Source organism: Taeniopygia guttata, chromosome 5 (genome assembly GCF_048771995.1).
Source record: "Taeniopygia guttata chromosome 5, bTaeGut7.mat, whole genome shotgun sequence".
In the NCBI taxonomy this organism is placed as follows: domain Eukaryota; kingdom Metazoa; phylum Chordata; class Aves; order Passeriformes; family Estrildidae; genus Taeniopygia; species Taeniopygia guttata.
Genome location: NC_133030.1, coordinates 11884156 through 11911034, shown reverse-complemented (window position 1 = coordinate 11911034; position 26879 = coordinate 11884156). Strand labels below are relative to the sequence as shown.

The following is a 26879-nucleotide window of genomic DNA, read 5'->3' as shown; positions in this document are numbered from 1 at the left end:
GCCTGGCATGGCTCAAGAGTTAGCGTGACAGGGACACTGGTGTGGGAGGGACAGACCAGAGCACTGCCTGTGGTGAGGAGACCTCCCCCGTGTCACCTGTGTCCCCATCATGGACAGACCCAGTGGGTGCAGCAGCCTTTTATTGTCACGGGGGTTTCCATAAGGGACAAAGGTGCTGCCACCACTCCTCTCAGGCACTCCCTGGGGCTGGGGCACATTGTTCCTTGGAGAGCATCACCCATCCCAGCATTTGTCCATCATGTAGGAAGAATGTCCCTGCCACCCACGGCAAGGGAGAGGGCCCAGCCACCTGGGTGGCACCCAGGGGTGGCACTGAGGTATTATAGGCAGGGTGCTCCTGGTGATGGTTTTCCAGTTTTCCACTTCGGAGCCAGCTCCTGCTTTCCCAGCACAGCCGTGGCTCTGATCCCATCATAACTCCCGGGCTCCTCGGCCCTGACCTGGTCCATGTGCCCCACAGGGCCGGGGGACACCCGTGGTCCTGCTCAGATGTCATCCTCTGTCACCAGGCAGTAGAAGTCCGTGCGGGCACCGTAGTTGCGCGATCCCAGATCTGAGACGTCGATCTCGGAGCGCTGCCCGTCCCGCAGCTGTGCGTCCTCCATCCCGCTGGCTGCTGGATTCCTGGGAGCGCTGTGCCCACCGAGGCGGGGGGGCAGGGGGCTCCCGAAGACGCGCCCTCGGAGGCCTGGCAGGAGCAGGGAGATGGGTTTATGTGGAGGGGAAAGGGGCTGGACCCACCCCGGGAGTGACCTCCAGCGCCCATCTGTCCCCTTGGGAGAAGCAGCAGGGACACGGACCTGTGCCCAGGTCCCCGTCCGGATCCAGGTCTCCTGGGCTGTCCAGGTAGCTGCTGTGCAGGATCAGCATGGGGTCCTTGTCCTCCTGCAGCTGGGTCTGCGGGTCCCCCACGCTGCCCGGGAAGGACACCTTGCGCGGCAGGGCCAGGCACAGCTCCTTCCAGAAGTCCGACGATGGGGTCTGCAGGAGTCCACAGGGGATGAGCTGGGCCAGGACCACCGGAGCACGGCCCCGCAGGGTTCCAGGAGCTCGGCTCGCTCTCCCCGGCGCTGGGAGCTCGGCCAAGGTGAGGGCTGTGCTCCGGCATGGCACGGTGCCCACGCGCCGGCGGAGAAACCGGCCCGACCTGCTGGAACGCTCCCCAGGGCTTCAGCTCCCAGCCTGGCCCCGAAATGGCCGGAGTGGCCCTGGGCCAAAGCTCCGCTCAGGGAGCTGAGGCCGGGGAGGCCCTGGAGTGTCATGGGGTCCTGACCACGCAGGTTTGGGGAGTGAGCTCCCAGATGCAGGGCTCTTCTGGTTGAGTTTTTAAATGTCCTCCAAAAGGTGAGTGCCCCAACCTGCTCTTTTACTGCAGCCCAGGGCACAGCCCCAGAGGGCAGCAGGGAGGTTGACCCAAAATGGGGAGCTGGGAATGGAAGGGGGTGCTGGTGGGATGGGTCCTGCGCAGCTCTCACTATGGGGCAGCTCCAAAGGGCAGCAGGGAGGCTGGCCCTGTGGGGTGCTGGGGAGGGAAAGGGGCTCAGGGGGGGTCAGATCCTGCTCGGCACTCACCATGGAGCCGGCTCTCCACACCAGCAGGGTCACTGCGCTTCGGTGCTGCTTCAGCAGGGTGATGGCAGGGTGAGTGATCTCCCGGTACTGGCTCTCAAAGACAATGAAGATAGGTTTCCTGGAAAGCTCCAGCAGCCTCCAGAGCCCTTCCCTGTGAGACAAATGGGTGACAGGATGGTGAGGGACTTGCCAGCCCCTCTTCTCTCCTGTGGGAGCTGCTGCTCTCCTACCTGAAACTGCTGTTGCACCATTCCTGCTCCAGGTATGCAACGGAGAGCACCACGATGAGGCGCCGGCACCGGCTGACATTCATGATGAGGTCAGCTGATGGCTCTGTGGGTAAAAAGGCTGTCAAGCCCCCAGGCCCTGTGGCACCCCCTGCCCAGCCCTGCCTGGTGCCTACCTGAGTTGGGCAGGATGTTCTGCTCGTCCAGGAAGAGCTTGTAGCCGTGGCGGTTTTCCAGCTGCGGCTTCACAATGAAGTGGATGAACTTTCGGTCATCGGGGGCAGTGGCGTGGGAGACGTAGGCATCGTAGAGCTTCCCATCTGGGGAGATCCACAGAGCAGGGATAACATGGGAAGGGCTGTGTGAGCCCCCAGACTGTGGGAGGCTGTTCCCAGTGGGAACACCTCTGGCTCACCGTTGATCTCCAGCTCTCCGTAGCGGTCCCGGTACCAGAGGAGCACATTCAGGCGGCACTGGACGTAGAGCACAGCCAGGAGCACCAGGAGCACCAGGACCAGGAGGGCTGCCAGTACCGCCGGCACGTGCCCCACCGCCTCTGCCAGGACAGGGGAGGGCACGGTGAGCATCATACCTGGGTTTGGTGCAGGTTTGCACCTCGGTGTGGGAGAAGCAGCAGAGCTGCACTCTCCTCAATCCCCCCATGCACCCGGGCTCTCCGTGGGATGCCCCCTCCCTGTCACCAGCAGGTCCCTACCTGCCTGCCGCAGGGTGAAGGTGGCCGTGGCATTGCTGATCCAGCAGGCGAACACCCCGAAATCGGCATCGTGGGTGAGGTTGAGCTGCAGGACACTGGCCAGGAGCTGCTCTGAGGAGTTTTGGCCAGACCTGACAGGACATGGAGGGTGCTGTGGGTTGGGCCGTGCGGTGACACCCACCAAAAGCAGATGGACAGCTGTCCCCAGGTCAGGCTCCTTACCAGACAGTGTCCTGGCTGCTCCCACTGCCCAGCCACTGCCCATCCTTGCTCCAGGTGGGAATGGGCTGGCAGCGCTCGGTGCCCGCCCAGCGCACGGTGCAGTTCAGCTCGACTCGGCTCCCCAGCACCAGCTCCAGTGTCTCATTGGCAGCCGGCACCAGGATTTCAGGGGGTACGCTGCAAAGGTCTGGGGGCACAGAGGGGAGCAGGTTTGGATGGGAAAGCTGATCCAGCTCCCCCCAGGGCACATGACTGCTGTAGCCATCCCGGAAAAACAAGCTCTGCCTTGGGGGTCTGGCAGTGAGTGGTGTTCGTGGCTCTTTAGCAACATACTGAGCCGGTTTGGGGGCTGGGAAGGACCCTTGGCATCCTAAGAGGTGGTACCAGAGCAGGACCCCAAGCTGAGCTCGCACAGGGGGAGAATTGGGATTTCTCCTACCTGCCATGGCGCGCTCAGGTGACAGGCGCGGGCGCTGCCAGCATCTCACACCAGCGTCTTCCGGGGCGGACAAAGTCCGCCTGCCGCTGCCACAGGGCGGGCTGGGCCTGGGACAGACCGGGAGTAGCTCCGTGAGTGCTGGCACAGGGAGGGCCTGGCCACCCCCATCGGCCCCCGCAGCGATTCTGACTGGGGGTGGTGGGTGCTGCTCTGCGGTAAAGCCGAAGCCACGTCCCACCCACAGCCTGGTGGCCACTGTGTCACCTGCCCTCCCTGCACTGACTCCCAGCCTGGCTTTCCCAACCGTGAATTTTTGCGTGGGAGGTGATTAATGACCAGCTGGGGGTTGCAGGATTTAAAAAAATGTAGCTTCAGCCCAAATCCAAAACCAAGGTGGGGAAATGAGCTCAGCTGTGGGAAACCACAGCTTTGGGGGTCTCAGTGGTACCTCCTTCGCCTGCCAAGCCCCCTGCCTGGGCTGCAGAGCTGCCTCCAGCCTGACATGCCCTTAAACCTGCTAATTACCAGCGGTGTGGTTTGTTTATGGAAATGCAGCCTCCCACCTGGAGAGCTCCCTGGTGGGTGCCACGTTCCCGGCGTGTTGGGAGCCTCGGCGCGTTGCTACCCCGTGGCTGTGCCCAGGGACTGGCACAGCTGCACAGCATTCCAGGCAAGCAGGGAGCACAGGGATGGCACACAGGGACCTCTCCTAGTTGGCATCACCGGTGGTGTCACTGCGATGGCCCCGTGGAAAGAGGCAGATACTGAGAGCAGAGCCCAGCAAGGCCGGGCTCCTCTATTCCCACACGCCTGATGCGGGTGATGCGGGTGCCAGGGCTGAGGTGGGAGTCTCTGGGACATCACGGTGCCTGTGTTTCCATGGTAAACACTCGGCCTAACTCTGGGAGTCAGGAGGGGTGAAAGCCTCTCCCAGGGCTCCTCTTTGCTGTGGAGCTTCAGCACTCCTGGCTGCGCCCTGATTGTGGGTGGGAGCAGGGCTGGTCCCCTCGTGTTGGTTGGTGTGGAGTGGAAGGGGAGGTCTGTGGTGCTGCCTGGCTTGGAGCAGGGATGCAGGCACGGTGCTTCCCTCTGGAGCAGCCTAGTGCCAGGCGTGGGTGAAACCAGGGATCAAGGTACGCGAGAGACGCCCAGTACATGTTCAGCTTGACCAGCTGGAAGTGATTTATACCTAAAAGATTAACTGAGTTTCTCCATGGCCAGGGAAGGAAGAGAATGGGATGGAGACAAGCCAGCCCACCTGGATTTCACAGGGAGAAAGGGTAGGAGATGCTCCTGAGCATGGCATGGGGCTGTCTCTGCCTGGTGTGATGCTCCAGCTTTGCTCCTGGATGGGTCACTCCTAAGCCATTTCCTCTGACGGCCGGAATAAGGAAGCTCTGACAAGCTGCAGCCTGGCCAGGGGCTGTGTGGAGGCCCCAAAATCCCCGGAGCCTTTGCTCCAGGGAAGGACAGTGCTGGATGGCAGGAAGGGGGTGCTGGGGCTGCCTAGGGCCAGGGAGGGAGGAGCAGTGGCTAACGGGCAGCAGTGGCTCCCATTTCCCACATCCTGGTGTGGGATTTGAGGCAGAGGATTTGAGGCAGAGGACCATGTGGAGGTTGTGGGGTGGTGAATGATGGCTGGGAGAAGCGTTCCCTGGAGCACGGCCATGGGGAAAGCGAGCAGGGCAGGGAGGCACCGTGGCCAGGGAGTTGTGGGGTGGGTGTGCCGAGGCAGCGGGCAGGATGGAGAACGAAGGAGAGCCAGAACGGGAATGCGCAGGGAACGGGGTGAAGGTGAAACCCTGCTGACCTCATCTGAGGCGGCTTCAGCACGGAAAGAAAAGCAGAACAGAGCTGCATTTACCTTTAGAGCTTCCCCAGCCGCAGGCTTCCTGCTCGTCGCCTCCCGCTTGAGCAGACCCGACTGGCCGGATCAGGGCTTGGAATTTCTCTCTCTCTTTTTTTTTTTCCCCTTTCTCTTTTAATAGTTTATCTATTTCTCCTCCCAGTTCAGCCCCTGCCCTCGGCCAGGCGCTCCCGCTGCCCCAATCCCCGGGCGCCAGGCCCGTGGGAAGGGCTGGCTGTGCCTCCCTCCCACTGCTCCACCTCCACCTGAACCTGCGGGGGAAGAGTTCAACAACTCCGGCTTCAGGGGAGGGGAAAAGAGAAAGGAAAAGAGGAGGGGGACAGCAGCACATCCAGCAGGTGTCACAAGGCTTCGGGGTCAAGGTGGAGCTCCCTGGTTTTCCAGGCTGGAAGCACCCACAGAGGTATCAGGGCGAGAAGAATCCTGCCATCAGCTGTGGGGTCTCCTGTTTGTTTCCTTCTCCTCCCTTTCCTCCTCTCTGTGCCTTTAGAGCCTTTTTGCCAGATCAAGCTGGTGCTGGAGGTGGTTGCTCCAGCTGGCGCTGGCTGTGGGGAGCCAGATCCAGCCGTGGCCACTGGTGGAGAGCAGATATCCCCTGTGCTAATTACCATGGAGGTGATTACAGCCTCGGCACGCCCCAGGCATGGACGTGGTTACAGCAGCACCGGCAGCCCCTGGACAAACACCAGCCTGAGCTGCAAAAGCATCAACCAGCACGTGATTTGAGGCCAAAAAAGGGAAGAAGAGGGCCACGGGTGCAGTATATGTATTTATGTATTTTCAAATATATCTATATATCGATAGTATTATATTTAATAACACATAACTATATGTAGATTTATATTGAATAACTATGTATAGATAAATAAATAGGTACAGGTCATAGATAGGCCTCTGAGCCTGTTCCCATGGAGAAACACCCTCACTCTGACTCCTTGTTGTTTAGGATATGAGCTACCAGTGCTGTTGGCTTGTTGTGGGAGGGAAAGAGACAGATCCCTGTTGGCATCTCTGGGGAGAATCCTCTACTCCTGGGTCCCACAGCCACTGGCTGTGTGTGTTTTGGAGCAGCCTTTTTTAGGGCTGCACACTTCTCATGGACACTGTGAAAATCCAGTGTAAATGTGTTGTATTTGCGGGATGGTGAAGGATTGCATGGAAGAAGCCCAGGTCCTGGGGATGGTAGGGGTGTGGGAAGGCTTGGGAGCAAACCAGGAGCCGATAAGATCTTTCTTGTCCATCAAGGTTATCCCTGTGGTAAGTTACATGGAGGAGCAGATCCAGTTTTTGCCACAATGGTGCAAAAACAGGACAAGCCTGAGGGCTCAGCAAGCTCCTTACCATTCCCTATGGGGTTGTTAGCGGCTTTCCGTGCTCTTGGGAACAAAGTTCTGAGGCTGAGCTAACCCTGGTGCCTTTCATTGCAGTCCTGACTGGAATGTGTCACCTCCAGGGCACAGCCCCCAGGAATGACACCTTGGGAAGCGTCTGTGGCGGGATCCTCATAGGACACAGGCAGTGCCAGGGTGCTGTCCAGCCAGGTTGGGGTTACTATGGGTAGGAAAGGAGGGGGCTGTCCCTCAGTTCTGCCTCTGGGATCCCCTGTCAGAGACCCTTGAGCTGTGGCACCTGTCCAGTGCCCATTCCTGCTGCAGACAAACTCATTCTGTCTGGAGCAGGGCAGCCAGCCAGTCGTGATGTCTCTAAAGGAAAAGGTGGGATAACCCTATCATTTGGGATTTGCTGTGTTTTTCCCATTTCCCCCACATATTTCCATTATCCTGGCACGTTTACCAGGCTGTGTTCCCACTGTGCATGGCCAAGTCCCGGTGTCCCACCAGCCAGCTCCCACACAGCTCTGAGTGGGCACTGCAGCTGCCACCTGCTGTGATTGTCCCCGCTAAGACAAGGAAAGGTTTTGGGGGATGATTGGGGATGGCAGAGGAGGAAGGCAGGAGCAATACCAGGCAGCGTGTCCACGTGGGTGTTGTATTTATATACCAATGGCTGGCGGAGGCTGAGCCAGGAACAGCTCTGAGACCTGGCTGGGCCTGGAGCTAAACGTGAGATAACAACGGCATTTCCCCAAAGACCATGGAGCTGTGTCCATGGAGACAGCAGGGCAGAGCTGCAGCCGTGTGGGAGTCGTGCCGGGGAGGAGGTCGGTGGAAGAGGGACTCAAGTTCCCCAGGGGTGCGGCAGGGAGGAGGTCACGGAAGGCAGTGGAAAAAGAGACCAAAGTGCAACAAAAGGGCTGGAGAGGGAGGCTGGAACGAGGTAAGTGGTGTTTCCTGTGCTTAAGGAAGTGAGTGACAAGGACCCAGGTGATCTCCTGCAGCACAGCATCTGGGTGCTGCCCCTGAGTTTGTCCCCAGCGCCGGGCTCTGTCCCAGCCGCTCCCCATGCCGGGGAGGCACATCCCGGCCCTGCCACAGCATCCTTCCTTCCCGAGTCAGAAAGCAGCTGCTCCTGTGAAGCCACTGTCTTGTCATCACTTCCCAGTTCAAGTCCAGCTCGGTCCCAGGTGGGACATGTGGCACTGTGTCGTGGGGTTCATCCAGCACCCCTAGCACTGCCAGGCTGGGAAAGGGGCTCGAGTCCATGTTCTCCTTCTCCTTGGAGAGCGGTGGCTACACCTCGGTGGAGTATTCTGTCGTGCTGGGGAGAGAGGAGAGAGGTGTTGGGAAGGGAACTGTCTGAGTTGGGAGGTGTGGAAAAACACTGCAAGTAGGAACAGGGCCTCTTCCCCAAAATAGACTGAGAAAGAATGACAGGCTGTTTGTGGGAAAGCCCTGCTTGTGGGAAATCCCAGTCAGTAGGAAGGCAGAGATGGAAAGCTGTGGCAGTGTGGTGTTGTGTTGGTTTTGCATGGCCTGGTTTTTGGTACTGTGGGGGCACAGAGGTGGCTTCTGTGAGAAGCTGCTGGAAGCTTCAACCGTGTCTGGCAGAGCCAGTTCCAGGATGGCTCTGACAATGGACATGCTGCTGGCCAAGGCTGGGCCAATTAGAGATGGAGATGTTGATAATGTATTTAAGAAGAAAATCAAAACAAAAAAGGGGCACAGGTTTTTTTTTGCTAGCCACAGAAGAGGAGGAGGTGAGAACATTTGAGGGAAACAAGATGCAGACACCAAGGTCAGTGCAGGAGGGGGAAAAGCTGCTCCAGGTGCTGGAGCTGAGATTCCTCTGCAGGCCGTGGTGAGACCATGGTGAAGCAGCTGTGCCCCTGCAGCCCATGGCGATCCTCGGGGGATGCAGAAAGCCACCTGAAGCCTGTGGGGGAGATGAGCAGGTGGGTGCCTGGAGGAGGCTGTGATCCAGTGGGAGACCTGTTGGAGAGAGGGGGCCCTGCTTCCTGGCTGGAGCAGCCTGTCCTTGAAGGACTGACCCTGTGAAAGAGTGACCCACACTGCAGCAGCTTTCGGACTGTGTGCCCAAGGGAGGGACTCACGTTGCAGCAGTTTTGGGAGGATTCCTGCTCGTGAGTTTTGAGCCATGGTGGAGAGGATTGCAGAGAACTCTCTCCTGTGGGAAGGGACCCCATGGTGTAGCAGAGGAAGGACTCCTCGCCCTGAGCAGTGGAAGAAAACCTTGGGTGATGAACTGACCAAAACCCCCATGCTCTGTCCCCTGCATTGTCCGTGGGAAGGAGGGAATGGTTGGGGGAAGCAAAGGTGTTTTTAAGAGCTTTTACTTCTCATTATGGTCCTCTGATTTTGTTAATAATAAATTCACTTTGTACTTCTAAGTTGAGCCTGTTTTGCCCTTGGAGTGTTTTCTCCTGGTCCTTATCTGAACTCATGAACCCTTTGTTAATTTTTTCTCTCCTCTGCACAGCTATGGCAGGGGGAGGGTGAGTGAGTGGCTTTTGTGGGTGCCTGGAGTTTGGCCGGTGTTAAACCACGACACTGGTTGAAAGATGTTAGTGGGGGTGTGTATTCTATTTGCCATCTGTTGGAGGTGGGGCAGTTATCTTCTGTTAATTGGGCAGTTTCCTTTATCTCTTCCACAACCAATCCTCCCTCCAGGAGATATCTTCTGTTCATGGGTCATTGAATCTCACTGCATGACTGATAAAATTACAGCATCCCATTGTGAGAAGCTCTGCCCAGAGGGAGGAGCCAACCATTCCTCCCTGGATATAATCTGAGATTTAGAACACCACAGAAACTTTTTCCCTCTGGATTCCCAGAGGAGCAGCTGTCTTCTCCACTGGATTCCCAGAGGAAGACCATGCCTATTTACACCACCACTGAACCTTCAGAGGAAAACTCCACCCTGACCCACAGGGTGTCAGGTTGTATTTGGACTCTGTAAGTGGTTTGTTTTCTTGTTTGTACTATTGCATTTGTATTTTTAATTTTCCTAGTAAAGAACTTTTATTCCTATTCCAATATCTTTGCCTGCGAGCCATTTAATTTCAAAACCATAATAATTCAGAGGGAAGGGGTTTACGTATTCCATTTCAAGGAAGGCTCCTGCATTCCTTAGCAGACACCTGTCTTTTCAAACCAAGACACGGGTATTTCCTGAACCCTGCAATCTGCTCCCATCAGGATTATGGGTGGCAGCTGGGACAGAGTGGCCATGGAGAGGGGTCAGGCTGAGCCCTCCCCAGAGCAGGGCTTAGTCAGTATGGGACAGCAGCACTGGGGCAGCTACAATGGTTCTGTTTCCTACTGAAATACTTAATCCTTTTTCTTTAAACAAAGTTTAGACGGAAAACCTGGACCAAGTCCTTCCCTGGGCAAAATCACTTCTTGTGTTAACTTGGTGCTTTTCTTTTTTTTCTAAAGGAAAAGAGGCTTCAGAGCAGACAGATCCTGAAACCTGACAACCCCTGGCCCCTTCCAGGGCATCACCCACCTGAGTTCATTACGGAGATTGCTGTGTTTTTCTGTCAGAATTTTATTCTTGACCTTCTGGGGGACATCGGGGATGTACCAGGCTGCGATCAGCTTCACGCACAGAGCCACGTGCTGTGGGAAGCCAAGGCAGTCAGGGCACGAGGCACAGATCTAACCCCTTTCCCAGCCCTCTCCTGCCTCCCTGTGTGCTCACCTCGAAGAGGATGAGGAAGGCGAGCCGGGCTGCGAAGATGTGCCAGAACTGGACGGTGTAGGTGTAGTCGTCAGCATTCCGGTAATCCCGGTACCTGCAGCACAGCTCCATCGCTGCCAACCCAAGCCATGCCATTCTGGCCTGTATGTCATGGTGAGGGACAGGGGGCTGCTCTTACCTGCACTCCTTGATCTGCTCCCCTCTAAATTCTGGCAGCACCTTGGTGTGGGGCTCGAAGTCCTGGATGTGGAATACGGAGAGGCTGTTGTTGATGTACCCGGTGGAGCAGCTGTGGGGAAGGACCGGGTTGAGCACGGATTGTACCTCCTGTTCTGGGGAAAGCAGAACCCACCTGGGGCTCTCACTGCCCACTTTCACAAAGCCTGGTGGAAGTGGAGGGCTCAGAGGCTTCTGTCCAGTTTGAGTGAACTGGGTCAGCCAGCCAAGGCTTGGAGAAACAGGGAGGGCAGGAGAGAGCATATGTCTGCATCCTGGGAATCCTGTAGCTCTCCAATGTTACACGCTGCCCTTCACCACAGGGATGATGTGATGATGCCATTTGGGAATGTTCCCCTGTTCCCCTTTCCCCCCCACCCTGCTTTGGGGGACAGCTCAACTGTCTTGTGCTCCTGCAGTGGTGGCACTGAGGCAGAAGAGGACACGGCTGTGGGGACAGGGCTGTGAGGATGCTGTGGGCAGGAACTGTCTCAGAACTGAACTCACTCCATGCTGGTGTGGTTCTCCCTCATGCAGGGGCTGTACATGTACTTGTAGACCTGCACAGGGATGAAGTCGGAGGTGATGGCGATCACCAGCCCGTTCCCAATGACAGCCAGGATGCCAATGGCCTCTAGGACCTGCAGCCAGATCCCTGTGGAAGAGGAGCAGCCAGTGAGGTCCCTCTGGCAGCTCACTGCTACCATTCCAGCTCAGGGACAGCTTTAGCATGGCCAGGTCAAGGAAGGAGCCTCCAAGCTGCATTTTGGCCTCTGGCAGAGTCTGAAGCAGCTTGTCCTTCTCTGACTGATGGCTCTCCCTGTGCCTTGTCCCACGGCCATGCTTAGGGGCTCAGCCTGGTGCTGGCAGGACCCCTCTCACCAATGTCCTTGGCCTTCCTGGGCACCATGCGCCGGCGCAGCCGCATCATCTTGATGGCGTCCATGTGGATCTCGATGACGTTGTTGATGAGGGCCAGCAGCGGGGCCAGGGGAAAGGCTGCCACGAAGATGGTGGTGAAGCTGTACTGGATCACTGTGGAGGAGCAAACACCAGGTGCTGGTGTGAAGCCACGGCAGAGGGGACATCTCTCTCTGCTTGGGTTTGTCCTGCTTTGTGGTTTGGGTCAGAGGGATTTGCAGGGGTGGAAGGGGGGAGAGCCACATCTTGGGGATGCCCAGCTCGCACAGGGCTGTCAGAGAGTGGGATCTGTGGGGATAGTTGAGCCAGCCAGGCACAGGCACACCCTGGGGTTACAGCTGGGGCCCAGGAAGGAGAGGAAGGTCTGAGGCAGGGCCAAAGGCTAGCACAGTTGCTTGCCCTCAGTTTTTGAATGATCTTGGTGTCCCAGGGCTCTCAGAGTGGGGCTGGGTGTGGAGCTGTGGCTGCTTGCCTGTATGGACTCCCTAGCATCCATCACTCCCCAGCCAAGGAGTGCACATGGATCTGCCCCACGTACCTATCTCCAAGTACTCGTTGAACAAGCTGAAGACGTTGACCTCGTTGAGTTCATAGTTATTCAGCCACTGCCTTTTGCATGGGTCCTCTGCCTCCTCCTCCTCTCCTAACATCACACTTCTCTTCTTGGGGCGCTTTTTCTTCTTCCGTAGCTGATGGGATATCAAGCTGCAGTGGGAGAGAGGGATTTGTGTGGCTGCCTGCAGGGCTGGGCTGCTTCCAGCACATCCCTAGAGGAAGGGGAAAAGGAAGAAGACCAGGATTCCTCTCCCTGTCATGGTCAGTGTGGGAAGCTTACGGGATGAGATACTCCATGATGTTGCTGATGGTCTGCTTGAGCACCATGATGACAGCCATCTGGATGAAGAGGTCGGTGATGCAGCCGCTAGGGTGGCACTGGAGGGGACAACAAGACAGGGGTTGTGCCCTGCAAGCAGGGTGGATGGGCCTCAGGGCCCCTTTGGCAGGTGCTATGGGAGAAAGCTGAGCTTCCCAGAGGCTCCCTGGGCAGTAGGGAAGGGAACAGAAGGAGTTGTTTGTGGGGTCAGAGAGTGGGTGCCTCACCTCCTCCAGCCTCCAGTGACCAGCGATGCGCACGTAGTGCCCTGGGTGGCCATTGATCCTGAGAAAGGAAGCAACAGTGATACCCCTGGGATCACGGCCCTTCTGAGTCCCAAATGGGGTCCCTGTGCCTGGTGGGGAGGGCAGAGGGGCTGGGCTGTCCATACACCCTGAGGAAAGCCAGGAACACCCATCCCAAGCCCTGGCTGCCCTGTGTTCTCTACTCACCGTCCCAGGAAGAAGGCAATGTAGATGAGCGAGGAGAAGTTTGTGAAGAACTGAAAGAGGAAGATCTTCACGGTGAAGTTGTTCTCCCGCTGGGAGAAGGTCCGTGGTTTCTCTAGGAAAGGGAGCAATGCCCAGGGGCTTGGTCATAGAGCAGTGGGACTTTGCCCTTCTCCCCCATGGGTGCCACCTCAGCTCTGAAGGTCCAAAGGGAATCTGCCACTCATGAAGGCTCTGCCCTCCACCTGAGCCTTCTGATGGTGGTGAGGCCACCCAAGCAGGGAGGTCCCTCAGAGCCATGAGCTGAGGGAGAAGGGGCCTTAGAGCTGAGAGGAAATACATGTTGTGACCTGTCCTAGACCTGTCCCTGCAAAGCTGGCTGTAGGACAGCATGTGGGCCACAGGTGAGTGTGTGCCGGGGCGCTGCTGGCCTCCCTGTCTGGAGCTGCCTGGGAACTGCCTTGTGCTGGTGTAGGGAGGGAAGGGGATGGGAGGCTGGCTGTGCCCAGAGACAAAAGGGTGCTGCAGGTGAGACACAGCCCATTTCCCTTACCCAGGTCACAGAGGAAGAGGGCCACATGCCAGTTGACCTGCAGGACAGAGGGATACGATGAGAGGGGGCGGTTGGCCATGGAGAAATCCTGCCATGCACGCCGCGTGGCTCCTCACCTTGGTCATGATGACGATGGTGATGTAGTGCAGCACGGCCCCCGTCAGCACGGCGACGATGTCGGCGTGCTTGCTCAGCAGGCTCACTTTGCTCTGCGTGAACAGAGCCATGGCCACCGCCCGGTAGATGACGAGGGCATGGGCAATGCCGATCAGCACCATGATCTGTGGAGAGGGAGACGAGGGGTCAGAAGCCACCGAGGGCACTGCTCCATCGCTCCTGATGGTCCCCTCAGGAGGGCCTTGGAGGTGGCCTCAAAGGCAAACCAGCACCCCTCGGTGGAGGCCGACAAGTTTGTGAGGTGGGTGTAGTGATGGGACAGGGAGTAACAGGTACAAACTGAAAGAGGGGAAATTTAGGCTGGATACTAGGAAGAATTCTTCCCTGTGAAGGTGGGGAGATACTGGAACAGGCTCCCCAGAGATGTTGCGAATGCCCCAACGTTGGCAGTGTTCAAGGCCAGGTGGGACAAGGTCTTGAACAACCTGGAGTAGTGGGAGGTGTCCCTGCCCATGGCATGGGGCTTGGGACCAAATAAGGTCCCTTCCAACCCTTAACATTCTGTGATTCCAGGATTCTATATCTCCACCTAAACCAGTCTCCACTGACACACAGCAGGCACTAGTGCATTGGGATTTGCCTCTTCCTGCTCTCCGTGTCACTGCCTTGATCCTCACTGCAAGAGCAGAGCCTTCAGCCCATGTCCCCAAAGGGTGGGTGGCCCCTGCCATCAGCACAGGGTGAGCATGAGGAAGCCCCAGGATCATTGTGATGGGCATGGAACTGATCTGTGCCTTTGCTCCTTTGGTCCATGTGCCCTCAAACCAAACATTCCCGTTGTCACCTGGCACGTACCATCAGCAGGGCCAAGATGAGGACGATGGTGCTGCGGAAGTAGGAGTGCTGGTACAGCCGGGGTTCGTGCTGTGGGTTATTGATCAGCTGAAGAGCCAGCTCCTCCTTAAAAAATATATATTAAAGTTAAAAATGGGAAAGAAAGGCCCCAGCAGTGCTTTGTGCCCCTTGTGTCAGTGGACATATGGGATGAGCAGTGCTGGAGGAGGACAGGGGTGAGCACTCAATCCACAAGAGCATGCCCAAGCCTGATTGAGTTCAGTCTGGGCAAGGAACCTCTCTGATATGTCTTTTATACACCCAAGTGACTCCTGCCCTGAAAGGGGAAGCACCAAGCACTAAAGATTATGTCCTCACCTCTTCCTCATCCCACCCGTACAGGTCCCAGCTGGTGGCCACATTGGCTCTCTCCCTCTTCCACAGCTCCAGGAATACAGTGGCTGGATTGGGAAGGAGAAAGTGCAGTGACACTTAGGAATGGCTCTGAATGCCACTCCTCTGTTTCCCAGAGAGTGACATCACATCCAACCTGATGGCAAAGCAGCCTGGGCTGCCCTTGGCCCATGGACAGGCAGTCCCTTCTGTGTCTTGGTGACCTGGAAGGGCCCTGGACAGGCAGCGGTGAGGGAGCAGGAATGGTGCAGGTGAGCTTTCACTGGCCTGGTCTAGTGTGTCCATAGTGAATTTGGGATAAGTCACTTTCAGGTGGAATGGGTGTCCTACACTGCACCCTGGCAAGGCTACACCTCTCCAACCCAATTCTACCCACCCCTTATGTAAATTGGATGGACACTCCTGACTGTGTCCCTGTGTGACCCAGCCCAGGGACACACTCAGGACTGTGCCGTGGCTTCACAGGTGGGACACCTGGCCTGCTCCGGAGGTGGCTGGTCAGGGAATGGGCTGTGGAAACACCAGATGAGTGTGTAACTAAGGCAGTGATGGCATCCCATCATCCCACAGCAAATCCCACCCACGAGGACCTGCAATTTGGGAAGGTGGAGGAGGAGGCTGGAGGCCACTCCTTCCTGTGGTTGTGGCCATTTATAGGCAGCTGCCAGAAAATTGCTGGGTGCCTTTGGGGAGGCTATGCTGAGCAGAAGCTTCAGGTAGGACAAGCTTTAGGTAAGGAATATTTGGGGAGCTGGAGGATATCACCAGAGTGGTTTTGTCTCTTGCAGTATCTGGAAGGGGAGCTGTAGGCTGTGGAAGCAGAGGAGATGTAAACCCATCCCAAAGGGTGAAGCTATGTTGGCGTTCCTTTTTCTACCTTCTGCTCCCTCTCCCAACCACATGTGCTGGGCACCCAGGCATGGACACCTACCCCAGATGGCCATGAACATGGCAAACACCACTGTGGCCTCATTATCAATCATGTGAGTGACCTGGAAGAGATGAAGGAAGAGTGTGATGGGGCACTGAGGTGCAGGGGCTGTGGTACCTCGGGGTCTTGGCATTTTTGTCTCCCCTGACACAGGTAAAGGTGCTACAGGAGGGCAAAACACAGGAAGGTGATGGACACTGGGGTTTGTAACTGGTAAAATATTCCATGGTGGTGATGGAGATGGTGATCTGGGGTGGGGCTTCTTTTTAGTGGTGCAGGAGCAGCATGAGCTGGGAGTGTTTGCCCATCCTTTACCTTGAGCCTGCCCTGGAAAGGGGGTTCCCTACCTTGGCATAGGTGCAGGTGTCAGCGAGGACCCAAAACGAGCAATTCTGGTCACAGAGCGGGCACATGATGGTGTTGTTGGCATCACAGATCTCCTTGCTGGAAGAAAGGAGAAGAGAAGGCAAGGGGGACAAGGGTGCCTCAGAGCCACCTGCAGAGCTGGATGGGACGTGCATTTGGCATTCCCAAGGGTCTTACCTCACCTGGCTGGAACTGAAAACAGTAGCCCCAGCTGCGACGGTTGCCAGCCCAGCCAGGGCAGCAAAAATCAGCAGGTAGGTGTACCAGCCCAGCCAGGCGAAGTACAAGGCCACCTTCTCTCCAAAATAGCACCTAGGAGAAAAGGTGAGGTGGGAGTTGCAGTCAGAAAGGAGATCAGATTTTGGGAGTCACTAGAAAATGCCCGTGGTGGCAGTATCTCAGTTTTTATGGTGTGGGGAGTAGGTTGGAGTCATGGATAAGGAATTACCTACTGACTGAGGGACTGGGGGCCCTGTATCCTGTGCCAGCTGTCAGAGGTGCACCTGTATTTTAAGATCTTCCCTCTCTCCCAGAGCCCCCTGGCAGGTTTATGAAGTAACACGTTCTTTTTGCCTTCCCGCCCCTGCCCACAGAGTTAGTTTGCAAAAACAAGAGCCGTGCTCTCTCCTGGGATTTCATGTGGTTGTAGGAGCCCCATGTTGCCTTTACCGCCCCGAGTTCAGCCTCAGGCTGGCTATGCAGCACTGATGCTCCATTCCCACCTCTCCTGCCTTCTGAATGTGGCTGAAAACCAAACAGGTTCATTACAGTCCTCACAGACATGGGGGTTGTTTCATGCTGCAGGATTAGCAGATGGAATTTGGAGCCACAGGGATAACCCTCAGGCTAAGAGCTTTGGATGCTGCAGAGGCAGCCCAGTGCTTGTGAGAAGAGCCAGGTTCAAACTAATGATTTTTAAGACAATGCAGGAGCCTGGCAAAGGGCATCGAGCTCTCTGGGTTTCAGGTGGGACCTCTAGGTTAGAAAGATCTGCCTCTTGTTGCCTGTATTACCTGATCTCCTCAATTGGCTGTTCCTTAAATAGAACTCTCCAGCGAGCCCACTTCTTCTTTAGTATTTCCCTTATCTCTTCTTTCTGGAGAGCAGAGAAGTTGGTTGGATGCAGGAACACCAGGGCACCCTTAATGCCCTGCCCAGCTCCAAAACAGCTGCCAGGAGCTTTGCTATGTCCTTCACCCAGTGAGCTCCTGGTGCAGCCCCAGTCACCCACAGGTCTCCCCCACCCCATCCTCCTTTTCCATCTCTCCTGGATTTTCCTCCCAGGCACTGTGTGCTCAGCCTCACCTTGTGCAGGGGAAATGCTGCCTCAAACACCTTCTTCTTCATCAGGTCATGCAGCTTCTCTGGGAGCAGAGCAGAAGAGACAGGGTTAGACGTAGGATTTTGGGGAGACAGAGCAGAGGAACTGGTGGTTCCTGCTGTCCAAATCTCCCAGCCTCTGGATGCAGCAGCAAATTGACTTGTCTGAGCTCCCCCCTTTTCTATTCTCCCCAGGATGGCAAGGCAGCTGGGATGCCAATGACCAGGATTTTTGGGCAGGATCCTTCCTGCAGGTCCAGGCTGAACATCACCCCCGTGATCCTCATTCCCTTACCTAAGTCGGACGTCACAGTGTTCTGCAGGATGAAGTGCACGATCCGTATCCTGAACAAGGAGAAACTCTGCTTAAAGCCTGCTCTGGGATACAGACTTGTGTTGTGTGGCTCAGGAAAACAGGGCAGAGGAGGGAGAAGTGTGCACTAAGATCCAGGGAAGCAAGGGAGGGAGAAGTGTGGGCAGTGAGAAGCCATCAGCTTTGCACGTGGGAGGTGAAGAATGGTTCTGTGGAAAGTGAAAATCCTGGCACAGTTGTGAACCGAGCTGGAAAATGGATGCTGGTGTGGAGAACAGTGAGTGCAGGAGGCTGGAAATCAGCTCAGCACCCACCTGGTGGTCACTGGGATGTCATGGTAGGCACTGGAGTTTTGCTGCCTGCTGTTGGGGTTCTTCAGGACACACTGGTATTTCCAGAAGATGTGCTGCGGGGCATGGACTCCATAAAAGAGCTTTGTGTCCTCAATTTTCTGGTGAGAGGAAGAGAAAGGTTGTTAAAACAGTGCCAGAGAGGCAGGGAAGGGCCAGAGCTGGAAGGCCAGGGGGCTCTATGAGTCCTGGGGCTGGGGTATTTCTCTGCTGGTTGAGCAAGTTGGTTATTTTCCTGCTCCGATGTGGTGAACAGCTCAATGGTTCAGACCTCTCCCATTTCCTGGGATGCAGGAGCCCAAGTCAGGCCAAGTATTTGCTGCCTTTTCCTCCCAGAGCCTCTCACCTTGATAGTGAAGCCCTTCTTGCTCAGCTCATCCAGGAACTTCTTCCTCTTGATCTCTTTCTCACTGCCCATTTCGTGGATATCACTCACCAGGACAAAATCCCACTTCTCTTCATTCTGCCCACAAAACCAGCAGGGAATTATTAGGGATGGAAAGCTAAGACTCTCCTTCCCAGCTCCAGCCTCTTGGAGGTTTGGACCCTCATTGTGGCTGTGTAGAGGGGAGCTGGGAATGAGCAAGGGAAATGGGGCTTTTCTCCCTCTCTGAGCTGGGCTGGACTTGCTGCAGATGCAGAAGGAGCAGAGCTTACCGGGGAGGCAAAGGAGTCCGTGTCCTCAGCAGGAAATTCCCTGAAGGGAGTCAGCAGAATTTCATCCTGGTGAAAAGAAAACCAGTGGAGAGAAGGCTTCAGCAGGCTCCCTGGGAGATGCCGTGTTTTCCTCTTCCAGCACCCTCCAAGAGTTGCTCAGGGAGGAAGGTAAGAGCAGGCTTGTGTGAAACTTCCTCCCATATGCACGTGATCACCAGTTTGGGGTCTTGCCAAGCCATCCAGGGGTTTGTGTTTAGGAATGCTGCAGGGACTGCTGCTCTGGGAGGGTGTGCAGCCTCCCCTAGAACTCATTGTGCCCAAGGGTGCCCTGGGGCTGTGAGTGATCTGGACCAGGAGAAAAAACATTTCTCAGCTCTCTCACCTGACGCCCTGACATCGGTACTGGGGAAGTGTTCACCTTTCACCCTCTCTCTTCATGCTAGAATGGATTTTACAGCCTTTAATCAGCCTTTTCCATTTGTCAGTTGTTCCTGTCAGACAGGGCACTGTTGGCTTTTTGGGGAGGGTGGGGAAGGTACTTTTAAATTCCAGTAAAAAGAGAGTGGAGCATGGACACTTGGAGGCTGGAACAACCCCGCTAAAACAGGTGAAGAAAGTCCTTGGAAAGCATGTTGGATGCTTCAGGCTGCAGCCAAGGGACAGAGTGGGGAGGATGAGCTGCTGATCATAAAATCATAGAATATCCCAAGTTGGAAGGGACTCTCAAGGATAATTGAATCCAGCTCCTGGCCCTGCATAGGACCACCCCAAGCGTCCATGTGCCTAACAGTGTTGTCCAAACACTGCTCGAACTCTGGCTTTTGCCTGTTCCCCTCATGTGTGTGAGTGGCTCTGGAGAGAACAGCTGTGCAGCTCCCACCTTCCTGGTTACAGGTAATGAGACTCAGACATCCCAGGGTGCAGGTGTGGGGGAGCACAAAGCAAGCATCATGGAATGGTTTGTGTTGGAAAGGCCCTTCATGCCCATCCAGCCCCCCCGCAGGGACACCTTGCAGTAGACCAGGTTGCTCCAGCCTGGCCTTGAACACTTCCAGGGATGGGACAGCCACAGCTTCCCTGTGCACCCTGTGCCAGGGCCTCAGCACCCCCAAAGGGAAGGATTTCTTCCCAGTATCCCATCTAACCCTGCTCTCCTTCAGCTTAAGCCATCAGCTGTCCGTTTGGGGGATTTTCCACCCTTTGGTGTTATTTATGGTGTGTCCCCACAAACAGTTACGCCGCTGTTCCTGAGGGAAGGTGACGCAGGACAGCAGCAGGAAGGGGAATGGGAATTCCCAGGGATGGGAATACTGTCACTTGGGGTCACCAGAGACATTGTGACCTAAAAGAGCAGCCAGCCAGACGAGTTCCTCTGGCTGTAATCTTGGCAGCAGAGCCATGGTGGTGCAACTGTCCCTGATGTAAGATCTGCATCCCGAGCTTTCACTGGAGAATGAGGCCATGGGAGCAGAGAAGCTGGGATGAGGAAAGGGCTGAAATATTCTGCCAGATGCTCGCTCACATGGATCAGCCAAAGCACAAGAGCCATGAGGAGACTGACTGACAAGAATGAGAAGCAGGAAGGCTTGAGAACAGGGATGCCCTCCCCCAGAGGTGCTGTTGTAACAAGAGCCAGAACTTCTCTTGGATAAAAGGCGCCCCAGTTTATAGCAAGAGGCAGAGTTTTGGTGCTGTCATCTAGTTTGGGGGGCAGGATTGGGTGCAGGAGTTCCCTGTATCCCAGTCTGAGCCCCTCTCTGGGCACAGGGAGGGGAGTGGGAACCCCTCAGGGGTCTGCCCACTGCCAGTGCTCTGATGCTGGCATGGGTCTGGCCTGGCACACTCTGCTGTTGTGTTGGCTCATTCCTGCCTGGCTGGTTTTCCTCAGCCTCCATGTGCACTAGCCTCATCCTGCAGCAATTCCCTGCCAGTGCCACCTGTGATCTTGTGGATGGATGTGGAGGGGAAGCCATCCTTTGGGTATGGGAATGTTTTAGGGTGTTCCTGGTGCCATCTTGGCACACTTTTCCTGCTGCTGCTGTCCCCAGTAAAGCTTAAGATGAGGTGAAGGGACTGCTGGCATCACACCTTCTGTTCCCAGGTGGCTCCCAACTCCAACACCTGTAGGGACAGTCCTGCTTGAGCATCCGAGCATCCCACCTAGCACATCCCCTTCCTTGGGAAGAGGCTGAGAGGTTACCAAGGTGTGGCTGCTGGGGCTCAGGCTGCCATGCAGGTGCCCAGCTTGCTTTTGGGGCCACATGGAGTGTGTATAGAATCCCAGAGTGCCTTGGGTGGAAGGGACCTTAAATCCTGACCAGTTCCACCTTCTTCCATGGGCATGGATATCTTCCACTGGCCCAGATGGCTCCAAGTCTTCCCAGACTGGCCTTGGACACTTCCAGGGATGGGACAGCCGCAGCTTCTCTAGGAAATCCATTCCAGGGCCCCACCACCCTCACAAGGAAGGATTTCTTCCCAGTATCCCATCTAATCCTGCCCTCTGGCAGTTTGAAGCCATCCCCCTTGTCCTGGTGCTGCAGTTCTTGATGGAAGGCAGGGATGTGTGGGCAAGGATAGCTGCAGCAGGCAGGGACTTAGGATCACTGCTACTCTCACAACTAATTGTTTTTTCCTGGGAATTAGGGAGGCTGTCTGACAGTGGCTGACAGTGAGATCAGGTGCAGGTAAGGCCACCTGGGCTCTGCAGTGGTTGTATGAACCCTGGGCTCTATCCCTGCTCTCAGGAAGGACAGTTTCAGTTTCTTCCTGCCCTGTGGTTGGAACAGGATGTGGAGGTGCTGCTGTGCAAAGGTGTAAAAGTGATCAGCACAATGGGAAGCAGGAATTTCCACGTTTGAAAAGGGTTTCCATGCCTCCAAGGTGTATCTTTGGTCCTTGTCCCCAGCCAGGTAACCCACTGCCCTGAGTGTTCCTTCTGGGAAATGGCCACAGGCACCACTGGGCTGTGTGCAGAGTCACCATGTGAGTAACTCAGGAAAAGGCCCTGGATAGGATCTGGCATCCTTGTTTTCCTTTTCAGTCATGGATTGGTGTGGGGTTGGGTTGTTCCCGTCACCCACACTGAAATGATCAAATTGATCTTATCTCCAGGATGTTTCTTACACAGCTTCCCTTGGAGCACTTCCACCTTAGCCCGTGGCTTCCTGAGAAGTGGGACAGCCTCTACTTGGAGAGGCAGACATGTACCATTACTACCTGCCCTGAATTTGGAGAGTTTGCCTGGCTTTTCCCAGGGAAAAAACCCACATCTTTTCTTCCAAATTATAAAAGAAAAAGATCACAGCTCCCCTTGCTGTAGTCCAGGTGCTCCTGGAACACCTGAGGCTGTCACCTCTGCAGTGCTCATTCCTAGGTTTACATAAGCTCCATCCATGCCATCCTTCTCTGCTCTGTGCTCTGGCATCTTTGAACTCTGGGACCAACATATGGGGCCAGTGTGACTCCACTGCACCTTGGGATGGTGCATGGGACTGGCAGCACAATCCTGCTTTCCCTGTCATACACTTTGTAGGAATTTTGTACCTTAAAGGCTGAAAGCCTGTGAGTGGTAGAGATTGGAAGTTAGTGTAGCCTGTGTTTCCAAGCCACAGGTGCTCAGAGGTGCTGAAAAGCAGCATCTTGGGAATATTGGGGCAGTTTCTGTTCCTACCTGCATGGTGAAGCGGAGAGCCTTCCTTTGTGCCCCTCGGAGCAGATCCCTAAGGAGAGGGCTGGTGTGCAGGATGGGCTGGAGGCTCCTGGGCTCTCTCACGCTGTGGTTTCCTTCCCCAGCTCCTTCGCCCGAGGTCTCAGAGGTCTCATGTGAACCGAGTGGTGCTGTGACTTCCGTGTGGCACTCGTGCCTGCCTTGGGAGGGAGCAGCCTCTGCCAAGCAGTGGGCAGATATCAGGAGGAGGTGAGGGAGCTGCCCTTCACCCTCGCCCAGAGGAGTGGCAAGCCCAGAACCGCCCCATGCAGGTAACAGTGCTGAGCTCCTCCTGCCAGCTCCAGGGCGCTGCTTTCCCCTCTACCCCTCCTGGTGCCAGGGCTTTGTGTGGTGCCCTGTGACATCCCCAAGAGGTGCCATAAAATGGCCACAAGGAGCTATTAATAGAAGCTCTGGAAAGCTCTAGAAATCTCCTCTTGACACCTCACTGGTTGGTAAAACAGCTGTGGGAGTTGTGTGCTGTGTTCTTCCCATGTCTAACAGTGCTGTCAGCCTGGACTTGAACACTTCCACGGCTTCTCTGGGCAACCTGTGCCAGGGCCTCACCACCCTTACAGGAAGAATTTCTTCCCAATATCCCATCTAACTCTGCCCTCTGGCAGTGGGAAGTAATAAGTAATTCCTCCTTATCCTGTCACTCCAGGCCCTTGTCCAAAGCCCCTTTCCAGCTTCCTTGCAGGCTCCCTTCAGATACTGGACGGGGCAATCAGGTTACCCCAAAGCCTTCTCTTCTCCAGGCTGAGCAATGCCAATCCTCTCAGCCTTTCCTCATGGCAGGGCTGCTCCATCCCTCTGATCAACTTGGTGTCCCTCCTCTGGACTATCTCCAACAGGTTGATGTCCTTCCTGTGCTGGGGACCCTGGAGCTGGATGCAGAAGTTCAGGTCTCACCTGAATCAACTCCCATCTGGACCCATGGCTTGGAACAGGGAATAACTCTTATTATAAAAAGTGAGTGAAAATGTTATGTGTAAGCCAGATCTGTTTTCAAGGGGAGGGGTTGTTGGTTTCATTTACAAATAAGAAGAGTGTTTCCTGGGATAACAGGAGGGTTAATAACTGCTCTGGATTCCCTTGTGCCCTCCAACAGCATTTCTGTGGGCTGCTATAAAATAAACCAGGTCCTGGGGTTGGTGATCCAGTTGCGTTCTGCTAGGAAAGGAAGCCAGCATTTCCAGAGTGGTGCTCCCAGTTAAACCCCCATCATCCTGTGGCTCTGCCAAGTACCTTGAACAGGTGGCAAACCTGACCTGGGTATTATCGGGGGGAAAAACAGAGTTATCTTCCCAATATCCTGCTGTGTGTGAAACCAAGGTGTGGGCAGACCTTTAGCCTTCCAGGGTTGATCCACCTGCTGGGAGCGGAGAACAGGCTGTGTCTCTGGGAGAAAGTGTGTGTTTACCCAGAGAGAGTGAAGCCCTGCCAGGCAGTGCTTTCCACCCGACGCCAGGGCAAAGGCCTTTGCAATGGGAGTGCTGCCGTGTTCCGGGGAAATGGGGTTATCTGTGGGAGGAACAGCTGTGGCACTCCTCCCATGCTCCTGCTTCTCCTTCCTGAGAAGGGCTGAGCTCTCCGGAGGAGACCTCCAGTCCAGAGGAGACCTCCAGCCCAGGAGGTCATGCACCCAGCAGCAGTTCCCAAAGCCCATGGATGTCACAGCCAGTGGGGAAGGTAAGTCTGTGCCTGCAGGTTGGCTTTGGCTGAGTTATCTCCAGCCCCTGCAGGATCTTTCATGGCACTTGGAGGAGACCATGCTGCTGCTGCTCCTGTTTAGGAGAAATTTGGTTTTGCTTGGGCAGGATTTAGCTGTATTTGCAGCAAGGCAGGTGAACAAGTTGATGCTGTCCCTCTTCCAGTGCTTCCCTCTCATCCTGTGTTTGCTGCTCTCGGGTGACTAGGGCCGAGTATGGCAGCAGAGGAGCTGAAACTGGGGAGGAAGCCACACAGACCCTTTGAGAGCAGAGGAAATCACTTTTAGGATGTGATCAGCTTTGTGGCTGCTGGGTTGGTCACACCTGAACCCACTGAATTCCAGCCGCTTTGGGCAGTGATTTGACCTGCACTGAGTGTTGGCAGGGAAGCTCCAGGAGCATTCCCTGAGCTGTTAGTCCTGGCTGGATGTGGAGATGGTAATTCCCACCAGAGGAGACTGCTGAAGGGTTTTGTGTGTGAAACCCCTGTGGCTGGATGGAGGCTGCCTGTCCACCTCCTGCCTGGCAGCAATGCTTTTGGACAGGGAGCTCCTCTTCTGAGGGTGATTCAGGATGGTGCTAAAATGGCAGTAGATGTCTGTGTTCTCTCAAAGCTGGGGGTGTTTTCACCCAAATCCTGGTCTGTTTGGATCCATGGGTATCCCTGGAGCTACGGTCAATATGTTAGAGCAGAGGATGTGGTTTGGGGTGAATCTCTGCTTGTAATGAAAGTACTGGCTGCTGATTCCAAGCAGGAAAGGCTTGATATTAGGAGAAGGTTCTATCCCCAGAGGGTGGTTGGGCACTGGAACAGGCTCCTCAGGGAATGGTCACAGTCCCAAGGCTGCTGGAGCTCAAGGAGGGTTTGGCAGTGCTCTCAGGCACGGAGTGGGATTGTTGTGGTGTCTGGGCAGGGCAGGAGCTGGACTGGCTGATCCTTACGGATCCCTTCCAGCTCGGGATATTCTGCGATCTCGTGGAACAAGGTGAGTACCTCCAGCTCTCATAGAGCATCGTGGGATGTGCAGGAGAGTGTTTTAGGCTGGAGAGGGGATTGTGCAGCAGACAGAAACGTCCTTTATCTATCCCAGAGCTCTGTCCTGTTTTTGCCCGCTCCTCGCCCAGCCCGCTCCTGCCCTCCTGTGGCCAGCTCCGTAATTCCACAGAATCCGAAAATCCTGGAGTGGTTGGCATTGGAAGAGACGTCAAAGCCTGTCCAGTGCCACCCCCTGTCATGGGCCCTGACACTTTCACTATCCCAGGTTGCTCCAAACCTTGTCCAGCCTGACCTTGGACACTTCCAGGGATCCAGGGGCAGCCACAGCTTCTCTGGGCACCCTGTGCCAGGGCCTCACCCTCACAGGAAAGGATTTCTTCCCAATGTCCCATCTAGCCCTGCTCCCCTTCAGTATTTCACAGAACCATGGAATAGCTTTGGGTGGGAAGGGACCTCTAAAGGTCATATTGATTATTTGCGGTCCTGTAAATGATTCCTCTAATTTCCTTCCCTGTTTAATTTCTCTGCTCCCACAGGACTTTGCCTTCCCTCCACACAATATTTCTGGAGCTTGCTGCCATGCAAAATCTTTCCAGAAAGCTGGAGCTCCCTGCCCGCCGTCCGGGATCAGCATGGCACATTCCAGATGAGGAGCCTGACCAAGGTAATTTGGGAAAGACTGAGGAATTTTAGAATTCTTCAAATCCAAGGGCACAGGGGTCACCCTGCGAGCACCCTTGGCCAGACCCTCCGGGTGGGAACAAAACACATTTTATTTCGCCAGCAAAACGCACAATATTTCACAAATATTGAACATCTCGTCGCACCAAGACACGGGAATCGGGGATGGGTTACACAACGTGGGGCACTCGAGAGCCGCAAGGCAGCCTGGCAAAGGGCACTTTTGTGGAGACGTTTTGTTCAATTATCGCTCTTCGGCCGCCCTGAGGGGGCTCGCGCTCCCGCCCTGAGGGGCTCGCGCTGCTCCCGCCCTGAGGGGCTCGCGCTGCTCCTCACGGCGCCGCCCGGCGGTCACGTGGCGGGAAGGGGGGGGTGTGTACCGTGTGTACCGGAGGCCGCGCGGTTGCCACGGCAACGGGGGGGGGACGCCGCCGCCCCGCTCGGCCCCGCCCTCCCCTGGCCCGACCGCCCCGCGCACGCGCCGACGCCCGGTGGCGCGCGCACGCCGCGTCACGCCCCCCGCCCCGCCCGCTCCTCCCGCCGCGGCCCCGGCCCCGCGTCCCCCCGGGCGCGTCCCCCGCCCATCCCCGGTGCGCCCCCGCCGCCGGTTCCCCACCACCCCTCCCGCCGCCATGAGGCGCGGCGAGCGGCGGGCGCACGGCGGGAACGTGGGCAAGGCCGCGCTGGAGGAGCAGCCGGCGCCGCCGCCGCCCCCCGCGCAACCCAACGGCGGCGCCCCCGGGGCCGAGCGGGACGGCGCCGGACCCCGCCGCAGCACCGAGTCCGAAGTGTACGACGACGGCACCAACACGTTCTTCTGGTGAGAGGCGCCGGGCGTGGGCCCCATCCGTTACCTGCGGGGCTCCGCGTGGGCCGGGGGCGTCCCTAAGGAATGGGATGTGGAGGGGCTGGGGAATGGGATGTGGGGGTCCCTAAGGAATGGGATATGGAGGGCGCCCCAAGCAATGGGGTACCCGAGTTATCTGCTCCCCGTTATCTGCTCTTCACGTGTGTCTTCTGTCACCGATACCTGTGGTGGAATCCGCTGCAAGTGTTTCCCTGGTGTGGCTCTACTGCTAATTGTTTCCTGGCAATGTATCGGGAATTCAGGGCTGGCTTCTGGCGGTGGCACCTCTTTTCCCAGTTCTGGTCCCCACTTTTCCAGGAGCAGGACCCTTAGGGCTGGGCCCGGCGGCTTGTTCTGCCTGGTGGGTGCTTTGGAGGTGTTTTCCAATAGCTTGGGAGCCCACGGTGTTCGGGCAAGCATTCCTGCCTGATTCCAGTTATCAGCATGCTTTATATGGACTCCACCTCCTTCTAGCCTCTCCCTTAATCTTGGAA

General features: G+C 56.2%; 3 protein-coding genes and 1 long non-coding RNA gene across 5 annotated transcripts in view; 2 read left to right on the top strand and 2 right to left on the bottom strand.

Annotated features, from left to right (window-relative positions):
• Positions 1-123: 123 nt before the first annotated feature.
• On the bottom strand, positions 124-3873 carry SIGIRR (single Ig and TIR domain containing). Of its 2 annotated transcripts, XM_072929577.1 has the most exons (10): positions 3760-3873; positions 3197-3303; positions 2758-2944; positions 2536-2666; positions 2236-2376; positions 1997-2140; positions 1824-1926; positions 1594-1744; positions 822-1002; positions 124-709 (listed from the first exon to the last, which is right to left on the bottom strand). In XM_072929577.1, exons 2-10 carry the CDS (start codon positions 3201-3203, stop codon positions 507-509), a joined length of 1248 nt encoding a protein of 415 aa, XP_072785678.1. In that variant the 5' UTR covers positions 3204-3303; positions 3760-3873; the 3' UTR covers positions 124-506. The 2 variants fall into 2 exon arrangements, with proteins under 2 accessions (XP_072785678.1, XP_030129484.4); XM_030273624.4 differs by lacking the exon at positions 3760-3873 and having other exon boundaries at positions 3197-3281.
• A 23-nt stretch (positions 3874-3896) lies between these two features.
• LOC140684247 (uncharacterized) lies at positions 3897-9457 on the top strand. The gene is made up of 2 exons (XR_012056218.1): positions 3897-4476; positions 5206-9457. It is a non-coding gene; the product is annotated as an uncharacterized lncRNA (long non-coding RNA).
• ANO9 (anoctamin 9) lies at positions 7033-26805 on the bottom strand. The gene is made up of 25 exons (XM_072929572.1): positions 26569-26805; positions 18440-18505; positions 18129-18245; positions 17747-17883; positions 17415-17464; positions 17105-17163; positions 16813-16895; positions 15977-16111; positions 15781-15877; positions 15434-15494; positions 14467-14549; positions 14110-14214; positions 13254-13418; positions 13138-13174; positions 12588-12699; positions 12363-12420; positions 12097-12194; positions 11800-11966; positions 11223-11375; positions 10848-10995; positions 10303-10413; positions 10125-10218; positions 9930-10042; positions 8515-8634; positions 7033-7721 (listed from the first exon to the last, which is right to left on the bottom strand). The coding sequence occupies exons 1-25, from the start codon at positions 26803-26805 to the stop codon at positions 7694-7696; spliced, it is 2634 nt and encodes an 877-aa protein (XP_072785673.1). The 3' UTR covers positions 7033-7693.
• The window catches only part of PTDSS2 (phosphatidylserine synthase 2), a 29682-nt gene continuing 28856 nt past the window's right edge, over positions 26054-26879 (top strand). The window contains exon 1 of the mRNA XM_030273613.4: positions 26054-26358. Coding sequence (XP_030129473.3) covers positions 26171-26358 — 188 coding nt within the window. The 5' untranslated portion in view covers positions 26054-26170. The remainder of the gene's footprint in view (positions 26359-26879) is intronic.